Below are 11,171 nucleotides of genomic sequence, written 5' to 3'. Positions count from 1 at the left end.
AGATAAAAACAAACACTTGTGACGAGAAATGGTTTAAGAAAATTGAATAAGTTGAACTACAACCCGTTATAATGTCGCTGAATTACAAATATGACCTATTATATTGGGATCCGGAGCCTAAAAGGTATAAAAATACACGATTTTTACCAAAAGGGAACGTTAAAAATTTATTATACCAAAACGGGTATATCGTGGGCTGATCCACGATATACCCCAATTTTTTTTTTTTTAAATTATCAGAAAACGAAAACGAAAAAAAAAAAATTACAAGTATAATGTGGACTGATCCACGTTATACAATATAAATTGTATAACGTGGATCAGTCCACGTTATACAATTAAAACTTGTATAACGTGGACTGATCCACGTTATACAATTTATATTGTATAACGTGGATCAGTCCACGTTATACAAGTTATATTGTATATTTGGACTGATCCTTTTGCCCTAAAATATTTACCTTCGTTCCCTTCCCCCTAAAATCTTCCGCCGCTTCTTCATTCCCTTCGTTGTCTTCTTCATTCCCTTCGTTGTCTTGCTAAAATCTTCCATTCTCCTCCATTAATTACAGAAGCTCTATCTTCTTCTACTTTTCCTTCTCCTTTATTTTTTTTAAACCCTGCAAAACAATCTAATTTTTGAAGTAGCTTCTTCAGCTTTATCTATTATTGCTATTTAAATTGAGGTATTTTTTCTAACTCATATAATATTGTATATTTATAATAGATATAGATGTGTTTGTCTTATATATCTTAATTGTTATTTTTTATTTGTGTTATTTAATACGTTTCTGTTATTTTGTGTTATTTTAATTTGAACTTAAAATATGATTGTTGGAAGCATTATTATATAAAAGGTCCTATTTGTTTAGTAGCACTTTTGAAGAAATTTGTTGTTATGTTACTGTTATTTTTGTGGATTCTTATATATAAAAGATCTGAATAACTAAATAATATATTTTGTTAGGAATTGTTATGTTGCTGTTATTTTTGTTAGTGTTGTGGATGTTTGTAAAACGTGGACTGATCCACGTTATACAAAATATAGTGTATAACGTGGATCAATCCACATTTTACAAGTTGAAACATTGTGGAACTGGATATTGCCAATAATAGACCGATGATGACATTTTCGGTACAGAAAAAAAGAATTGTGAAATGTGTCAAAGAATCGAATTTTTTCCTCTCTTTTTGTGAATGTTGCTTTGTTTGATGTATTTATGCATTACCATAGTAACTTATGACTGCAGAACCTGTAATTTCTTCAATATATTTTGTTATGGATTGTTATACAATATATTTTTTTAATAGTGAGTTACTCCAAATAACTTGATCTGGATTTCATTTTTTTTTTTTTGTATAAGGTATGGAGTTTCCACGGGTATGCGTACATCCGGGGCCAGAAGTGTACGATGTGTTAACACTCCAGGAGAAGCATCGATCAGAGGCTGTGTGGGATGGTTCCTTGAGAGGACCGACCGGATGCCTGTTTCCTCGCCGCGCGGATACTGAATTTTGGAAGCATGTGAGGCGTCATCCTTTTCATCCTCGCATCCTTGACTACTTTGGCCTGTGTGGATTTAGGGGAGTAATAGAGGTAGGATGTGTATCATATGATTGGACAGTCATCACTGCACTTATAGAGAGATGGCGTCCTGAGACGCACACCTTTCATCTGCGTACAGGTGAGGCGACCATCACATTACAAGATATCGAGGTCATGTTTGGCTTGGTTGTTGATGGTTATCCCTTGAATAATCTTAATGCTAGATATATCGATATTGGTGGGTGGCAACAATTGATCCATGAGCTTACTGGTTGGGCACCCGGTCTGGATTGTTTTAATGGTGTTAGTAGGTTAGAAGTACATAAATTAATTGAATATATTAGAGGCTTAGATGATATTACAGATCAGACCCCAGAAATTGATGTGCAACAGCGGGTTAGGTTGTACTTGCTATGGCTTTGTGGCGGCACGATATTTCCGGATAAGTCCGGTGACTTAGTGTAATAAGAAACATTTGATTTTGTGTACGTAAATATATGTTACAGACAGAACGTTCTTCAGAAAAACAGGTTACAATCCAAGAAATGAGAAGAAAATTCACATACACAAACCAAAAAATTTAATTTAAGATCTAACTACACTAAACAACCTTGTATTATATTATGACTCGATTACGAATAGATACCCTATATTTTAAAATTAAACATGTGCCTCCTATGAAAAATTTAAACGTGCACACCGTCGAGAAAAAATTATAGTATCACGTCATTTTTACAGGTCATATTTTCGAAATTTTCAAATTTCAAATCTCACATTTTTAAAAAAAATATCGTAAATAGTTCAGTATGCATATAACAGAAACACGCTATTTAATACAAATTATAGAATAGAAACCACAAAAGATAAATATTTATTTATTTATTTATATAAGAGGATAAACATGAAAACAAATGTACAACCGCCTTCTCTTTCTTCATGGGATTTTCCTCACGACAAGAACCGGACACTTGGCATTGTGGACACAATAGTTGCTAACACTTCCCAGAAATGTCCTGTTTCCATATCCAAAAGAAACACTGACATTATCATCTTAAAAAAAAAAAAAAATGAAATAATCCATCAAAGCTCATTAGAACCAAATTCTAAGACAAGAGAGGGTTGCTCAGATGGTAAGCGCCCTCCACTTTTAATCCGAAGAGAGCAAGGAGGGAGCTCCTGGAGAGGGGTACAACAAAAAAAAAAAACCAAATTCTAAAATTACTTATAGCCTGTTTGGCCAAGCTTATTTTTTCCCAAAAGTACTTATTTCAATAAATGCTTATTTAAAAAAAAATGAAGTGTTTGATCAAATTTTTTAAAAAAAATAAGTGCTTTTAGAAAGTAGCAGAAATAATTTTTCAGAAACTAAAAAAAATAGCTTTTGCCTAAAAATATTTTTTTGAAAAATACTTTTGAGAAAAATACACATAGAAGTACTTTTTAAAAGCTTGATCAAATACTAATTGTTGTTCAAAATACTTTTTAAATTAATTGACCAAACATAAATTGCTTTTAGCCAAAACTACTTTTTTTAAAAAGTACTTTTGAAAAAAATATTTTTTAAAATAAATTGTTTTTAGAAGCTTGGTCAAACAGGCTATTACTCCCTCGTCTCAATTTGTCTGACACTCTTCGCTCTTCGAGAGTCAAACTTATTTTGATGGTATGTTTGAACATAATATCTTTAGAATTTTCAAAATAAAATTTATATATTTACAAATTACAAAAATAGTAATATAAGTCATCATTATTAATAATTTAAATTAAAACATTTATGAGACTTTTCGCTTTTCGAATGTTAAATTTATTTTAAAAATTAATAAAATTTACATATTTAAAAATTACAAAAAGAGTAATATAAATCACTATTATTAATAATGTAAAAATATTTAAAAGCCATCGGAACAAATTCATTTTAGTCTCGAAAAATAAAAAATGTGAAACAAATTGGGACGGAGACGGAGGAATAATATTTCTCAACAAACTGATGCTACAATTAATAATTAACCAAGACTAACCTTTGTAGAGCACCCTTGTTATGGCTACCTAACACAAGCAAATTTAGATGAAGCTTCTCAGCTGCTTCACATATTGTTTGTTTGGGATCTCCTACTTGTGTAGCTGTCTCTGCAACTATCTGCACAATTCAATTTTCCATACTTAAAAAGTTTCTGTTTATATGATCTATTTATGCCGTTAATGTACATATGTTAATTAATCCTTTACTTTAAAAGCACTATGAAAAATATTTCAAGTGAAAATTACAAGACTTGATTGGGAATATATACCGCATGTTGAGTACAGAGATCCTTAGCTTTCTTGAGGATAGCATTAGCTACTTTCCTTTGATTTTCTTGTACACTTGCCATTAGTTCTGGAGCTGCAACATACCACATATGTCACACCCATAAAGTAAAACATTTTTTGTTAAAAAGATGGCAAAAAATATTCTTTAAAAAGAATCAAAATCAAACGAGGAAGAGAAGAAAGAACATTAAATTAAGAGTGTTTGGTATGATTGAAGTGATTTTTCCTAAAACAATGTTGTCCATATTTGGATGGTGAGCGACAAATTACAAAGATAACGAATTATTAGAGAGTGCTTTAGTGCAATTTTTGAAGTTGGAAGAAGTAACATAAAAGTTGAGAGTGAAAATAATTTTATGGAATATGACTCCAGTTATAAGTGAGGGAAATCATTTTAGTAAAATTTGATTGGAAGCGTGTTCATACGGGTGATTTTCTTTCTGACTACAGATCCCATACTACCCCATAAATTAAAAACCCATAACCCTTAAATTGAAATTCAAATTCGAAAATGTTATAATATCGATTCAAACATTAAAAAAAGAATCAAGAATACTAAGAACAAATTTAAACTTGAAAATGGTCTACCTTACTTTTCCTATTTCAACAAGTTCCCCACAATCGATAACAAAAAATAACTTTTGTCATACCAAATAAAAATATAATCATATATATATATAAGCAAAGAAGAAATTAAATAAAAATTAAATAAGTAGCCGTTTGAACATAGATATAAAAAATAAATTCACTTTTTTTTGAATTTTTGAAGTTGGAGTTGGAATTGGCCATAATTTTTGAAATTATAATTTTCGTGAAATGTAATAGTAAAAAAGTGAAAAAAAGTGATTTTTTTTTAAAAACAAACTTTTTAAATTTTTGATATTCTAAAATATAACTTCAAATTGTATCCGAAATATTTATGACCAAACGGTCAAAAGTATAAATAATGAAAAAAAAAAAATCGAAAAAAAAAGAATAATTTTTATGGTCAAATGGCACCTAAACTTACAGGTAACACCAAAAGATTCTGCATAAATATATCCATAATCAGCAATGGGCTGGGCTGTGAATAACACAACTTCAGCGTTCAACAAAGATTGGTAAAGATTTTCGAGGGCCCATTCTAATGCATAGAAACTGCATTCACTTTCATCAATAGCCACCATCACTTTCTTCTTCTTCTCTTCTCCAACACTTCTTCCAGCTTCTTCCATTTTGTTTTTATGTTTCTATTCTTCTGATTGCTCAAATCTACTATATTTTCTCTTCTTGAATATACAATACTTCTCTATAAATAGATTAAAAAAAAAAAAGATGAAAAAAAAGTATACTAGTTCATTGAACTTGAACTATTGAAGTGTCTTGTCCTTCTCCTTCCAAGTGGTAGTTAAAGTAGTCTTTGTTGCCTTGCGACATGACACGTAGGGAAGAGTGATAATGCAAAACATAACCTTTGTCTTTTTCCAGTATTACGCAGCTTGTTGAAAATTGGATAGTTGATGAGACGACCCCTGGAGTCTTTTTCTTTCTTTGCTAGATCAAATTGTATGACGGGGTAACAGCGGAAGAAATATTCAAGTTAAAATTTTAACAAGGTATTTGTAATGTGAAGAAACAAACGACGATTAAATTGTATGATGAGGTAACAGCGGAAGAAATACCAAATTAAAATTTCTTCCATATCCAACACTTCTTCCGCCTTCTTCCATTTTGTTTTATGTTTCTATTCTTTTGATAATTCGATCAAATCTACTATATGTATCCTTCTTGAATATACAATCTTATCTATATGGAGAAAAGAAAAATAGGAAGAAAAAAAGATAGTTGTAGTTTCAATATTGCCCTTGAACAATTATAGTGTTTTGTCTTGCCACGTGGTGGTTAAAGCAATTCTTGTTGCCTTGCCATATGCCACGTAGGGAAAAGTGATAACGAAAAACATAGCCTTTGTCCTTCCCCAGTATAGTGTGCCAATTTGGAAGAATGAGTCAAGACAAGTAGACAATCCCTCAAGTCTTCCAAATTAATAATAACAAAAAAAATCGACATATTTCAAATAAATTTACGCACAACTAAAAGTTAACACATTAAAATCCAAACCCTAAAAAGTATAACAGATAAATCTAATGATAACAAGTTTCCAAACAAAATTTATTTCGGGCACTTTACAATCCCTAAAACGACGATCCGAACTATTATGTATCCTTGATATATTGAGTCTATATTATTGTTCAAACAAAAAAATATCAATTTTTATATAAAATATTGACGTTTCGGAATCTTTAGACATGACTAATCTTTGGCCAAATATGAAAATAGAGTGAAAATGTGGTCAAGTGTTGGAAAATATGGCCAACTATTTGAAAATTATACCCCTGTAACGCAACAAATTGTTGCATTAAAAGAGTTAGCCGTGCCGTTATAACTCCTTTAAAGCAAAAATTTGTTGCGTGTTTGGTAACAACGTTTTTTTCTTGAGATATTTGAGTTTATTTGAGTTTTTATTGGGTCATTTAGGTTCCAGACTCACGGTTTGCCTTAACTCATAAAGAAAGACTTGAGCGTTTGTCTTCACTCGTTCTTCCAAATTTCAACACGCTGCGGTATACTGGAAGAGGACAATTTTGCACTTCTTTTAAATTTTTGTCTATTGAAAATGCTAAAATCCAATTTAAGTTTGCTCGGAGATTTTTGATAAAAACTTCCGGGGCTCTTAAAACTCACTAAATAAATTAAAAAAAGAACTTGCAATTTCGGAAGAAGAACCTCATCGGCCATGATGCTTCTTCTTCTTTTAAAATTCTTCTTGAGATTCTATGTGTTTAATCCACGTCGTTGGGAGCTAAACTTGAAAAAACATGTAAGCTTTGGTTCCTAAAGAAGCATGAAGAAGAAGTTGAAAGCCATTGGCAATCATTAACAAAGCTTTGAAGTTGTAGTTCAAAATTTCGATTTGCCGCAAGTAAATTTTATTTTGGGTGATATCTCAAAAGAACTGAAACGTCGAGGGGAGTTCATAGCTGAAATTTGAAACAATTTGGTTGAAGTTTGACGTGATTTTGGATCGTTTTGCAACAGCTCGTCAAAGATAGAAAAAGACGAATGTTCAAGTTAGGGTTGTTGCAAAAGAGACCTATTTCGAGTGGGTGACGCCTCAAAGGATTCGACACGTCAAGAGGAGTTCATATTTGTGAATATCTGTGAAGAACAAAACTCCGTTGAAGCATATTTTGAAGATTGATAAAATGAGATTGACCATTCATAACTAAAATTGAAATAACTAATAAAAATCAGGTGTGCTTTAATGGATAGGCTAGTGAAGCCTTTACTTTAAGCCTCCAAAAATTTGATTCCCTATTATTTTTAATTACCAGTGAACTTTATGATATTATTTTTTCTTACAGTACTAAAATTTGTATAAGGAAAAGTTTAAAAAAAAAGAAAGAATGAGAAACTATCTAGTCTTTATTTTAGAATTTTGAATTAAACTACTCACATCTTCATATAAAATAAATCAAATTTTATACAATGTCATCCAACAAGTTGCATTGAAGATACATGGCTAACATCTTATTTATTTGAATTTACTATGCGAAGTTAAATGCTTTATGTTTTGTTTAAGGAAACTACACTGTAAAAAATGTGAGGAAAAAGGGGGAAGGAAGATAACCCTCTTATTAAAAAGAAAAGCAGATATTAAATATAGAGTTTGTCCTATAGTTTCTAAGGGGAAGGTTGCATTAGAAGTAGAAATACAGAATACTAACCATAATTTCTAAGACAGTGTTTATGCAGTTTTTGGCCTCAACTAAACTTTCCCGCTTAATTAACTGATTTTATGTCGGGATGCTTATTCTATTTTTTACTCTTTATCTACAAATACTATATATTTATTGTCTCTTCACATCTACTTTGTTAAGTCCCTACACTTAATGCTAGTTCTATTATCTCTTCACATCTACTTTGTTCAGTCCTGCTCACATCATAACGTTGTCTTTTAATAGATTAAAGAAGGTCATATTGTGACCATCTTCAAATCCAATTGCAAGTTCATCAGTTTTATATGGAATAATAAGGCAAGTTTATATTATTTTTGCACTCAATTCTTATAACTCTTATTTTTCAGTTTTAACTCATCTACATTTTTTCTGTAAACTACCATACAATAAATGTATGATATCACTCAAAACACCTAACTGATTCTTGCTTCTTTTTTTTCCCCACAGCACTATATGTTCAAATGTGTGCAAGTGCACCTTGTGACAAGCTTTAGTTGATGGAAAGTTCTACATTTCCATCTTACTATCCGTGGACCGTCACGTCGAAGCTTGTGAAATAGTGGAAATAGTGATCAGTAATAATAAGAGGATACTATACATACATTCCATATAAGTTACATGTGATTGCACATACATTCCATGCATATTGAGTTACATGTGATTGCATATCCAGTCTCTTCGTTAATCTTAATTAACATTTGTAAATGTGCTGATATTTGTTGTTGACACTTTGAATATCTAGCATCTCCTGTTGAGATGTCAAGAACTTTTGCTCTTATTTTAGCAAGTAGTGAAATTTCAGGTGCTTCATTTCTTTTCATTGCCAAATCTTAGCATAGCAGGTGATTTAGAGCCCGTTTGGATTGGCTTATGAGTTGCTGAAACAACTTATAAGTTGTTTTTAGTTTTTTTGAGTATTTGGCTAGCCAGCTTAAAGCCACTTTGTGCTTAAAATAAGCTCAAAAAAATAATTGGGCTCGTTTGGCTTAGCTTATCTAAAGTAGCTTATAAGCTGAAAACAACTGATAGGCCGAAAAAAAATAAGTTGGGCTGCTTTCTTTAATCCCATCCAAACTGGCTCTTATTCATACCTCTGTGATGCCTGCCTGTCACCAATGAAATTTGTTAATCACCTTCTTATTGCAATCATTTACAAATTTTATTCGGAGGTGAAATGTGCACATGAGTCTGACATGCTATATTTGATCTGCGGGCAGTAGGAACCACATGATTATAAGTTAAAGGCCAATTCTTTAGATGAAGAAATGTTGTAAGTATATAAAGAACAAGTCAGGTACCTCAGATGAGCCTTAAGAACATTATTCGTTGTAAATTTTTTAACACGACTCGTGCTTCCTAGTCCAACTATTTGCAGGAAAAAAAAAATAGATACTGTCAGAAATAGGCCTAAAGAGTCTAAACATATATTAAAATAACTTTCTTCTTCTTGTTCTACCCCTCATATCCAACACTTCTTCCAGATAAAAATGGATCTCACCACTCAACAGTTGAATACCCGCATGTACCTATCGAGAAAGTCTTCAAACCTGCTCATCTGAATTTGCAATGTGAATACAGTGTCCCAAAGCAAAAGGAATGTGAGTACAAAAAGAATTGTACTCGTATGAAAGACATATAGATTAATATATGCAATTACTGAAACTCATATAAGAAGCAAATGAGACATAATCAAATGAGAATCAGAAAGGTATGAAACAACCTATAGAATTACACGTCACGTCTTATTGTACTTAAGTTATTCTAAACATTCCTTTAAGTCTTTCTAGTGATATCTTTGGGTAGCTATATGTGGCAATGTTCTGGGATCATTTGCGGTAGCATTTGAGATCATATACGTTATTCTACTCAGAGCAATGTACATAGATCGATCTTTACTTCTTTCTGGAACAAATCAACCACATACAGAGGCGGAGCCAGGATTCGAAGCTTGTGGGTTCGGGGTCTTAATTCTTTAAAGTTACTGGGTTCTTATACATATTTGACAAAAAATTTAATACAAATATATGATTCGGACAAAAGCTACTGGGTTCGGCCGAACCCACCACTCGAAGGCTGGCTCCGCCCCTGACCACATAGGACACATAGCAAATAATTTGTGGAGCCACAAGAATCACGTGCACATATAGCGTCTTTTAGACTGATTCTACATGGGCTATAGCTGTAAATAATACTTATAACTGCCAGACTGATGATATCTAGGCTATCAGCTGTATATAATACTCATAACTGCCAGATTGATGCCACGAAGGCTATCAATTGTATTAAATTCTATCAATTGTATTAAATTACTCATACACATATGATTAACACTTTGTAATATTTTTTCATTAGCTTATAGGTAATATTACACATGATTATAAGATCGTTCACTGTAACACTCAGAATCACATACTTGTTACACTTGAATCACTGTACATTAGATTCCTTCTTCATTTCTTTTATAACAAGTGAAACATGACTCGTGCAAAAAATGAGCAAATGGACCACATAAGGCATTTAACATGTGAAATTACAATCTACAAGTTTGTCAAGTATGGCATGTGCGTAACATCGTATGCTATAACATACTATGTCAAGTATGGCCTGTGCCTACAGCCCGTGACGTATCATTGTATGCTATAATATAGTATGTCAGGCATGGTCTGTGCCGAGTAGGACATGCTTCATATAATCGTACGCTATAATATAATATGCCATATTTTAAAAGTGTTTCAAGGAAAAATTACATTTTTAGCTTTTGAAAATATAACTATTCTACAATATTAGCATTTTTTGTGTGGAAGCTCTTATTCGACTTTGTATGCAGGGATTTTAGAATCAGTTAAGGGAATAAATTTAGACATGTGACAATTTGAATTTTATCTAGTGAAACAAGAAATACATGGACCTATATTCAATACGCAATCAAATAATTTATCCGAGAAAAGAAAAATCGCTATTACTTAAAAAAAAAACATTTTTAACCTCTCAAATCTTAGCCGGCTATAAGATTCTATGATTTTCTATCGTTATTTCGTGTGCTACAGAAGATTGTTTCTGACACGTTGATGCCTATCCTCGGGTTCTTGGTATATGTCTTGTGTGTATAATGAATACATACAAAAGCTACAGTCAAGATACACTAAATAATGGTAGTTCAACCTACTTAACTCTAACTAAATTTTAAACTATTTATTTGTCTTCTTATAATTTAATTTATTAGCCCCAATCCTGTTCTCCTGGAGACCTTTTAATCCTTCCTTCCCTTCTTTGGTCCTACGAAAATAAAACAGAACTTTGTTATTGAAACCGGTATTATTTAGTAGGGGTTTGGCTATGTAATTTAGAGCTTAAATTTGAAATTTTAATTTAAAATCAATGTTTATAACGTTAAAACAAGACTACAATTTCAGTTTGTAATTTTTAATTTTAAATTTCAAATCCTACCTAAATATAGAATTTCAGTTCCAAGTTTGTAATTTCAATTTTTTAAAAATAGTTTTTTATTTTATAAAAAGAACTTATAATTTTGAATTTTA

The 11,171-nt window shown here is 31.6% G+C and overlaps 1 protein-coding gene across 1 annotated transcript; it reads right to left on the bottom strand.

Annotated features, from left to right (window-relative positions):
• Positions 1 to 2,405: 2,405 nt before the first annotated feature.
• LOC132641757 (universal stress protein A-like protein) lies at positions 2,406 to 5,180 on the bottom strand. The gene is made up of 4 exons (XM_060358843.1): positions 4,863 to 5,180; positions 3,835 to 3,926; positions 3,565 to 3,683; positions 2,406 to 2,559 (listed from the first exon to the last, which is right to left on the bottom strand). The coding sequence occupies exons 1-4, from the start codon at positions 5,065 to 5,067 to the stop codon at positions 2,481 to 2,483; spliced, it is 495 nt and encodes a 164-aa protein (XP_060214826.1). The 5' UTR covers positions 5,068 to 5,180; the 3' UTR covers positions 2,406 to 2,480.
• Positions 5,181 to 11,171: the final 5,991 nt, after the last annotated feature.

This window comes from Lycium barbarum, chromosome 5, assembly GCF_019175385.1.
Source record: "Lycium barbarum isolate Lr01 chromosome 5, ASM1917538v2, whole genome shotgun sequence".
NCBI classification, from domain to species: Eukaryota; Viridiplantae; Streptophyta; class Magnoliopsida; order Solanales; family Solanaceae; genus Lycium; species Lycium barbarum.
This window is presented reverse-complemented; position numbering and strand designations above follow the sequence as displayed.

Coding starts and splice junctions, on each gene's coding strand:
- LOC132641757 (XM_060358843.1), bottom strand. CDS start 5,067: ATGGAAGAAGCTGGAAGAAGTGTTGGAGAAGAGAAGAAGAAGAAAGTG. Junction 3,684..3,834: donor ATCTCTGTACTCAACATGCG/GTATATATTCCC, acceptor TGAATTGTGCAG/ATAGTTGCAGAGACAGCTAC. Junction 2,560..3,564: donor AACAAGGGTGCTCTACAAAG/GTTAGTCTTGGT, acceptor ATATGGAAACAG/GACATTTCTGGGAAGTGTTA.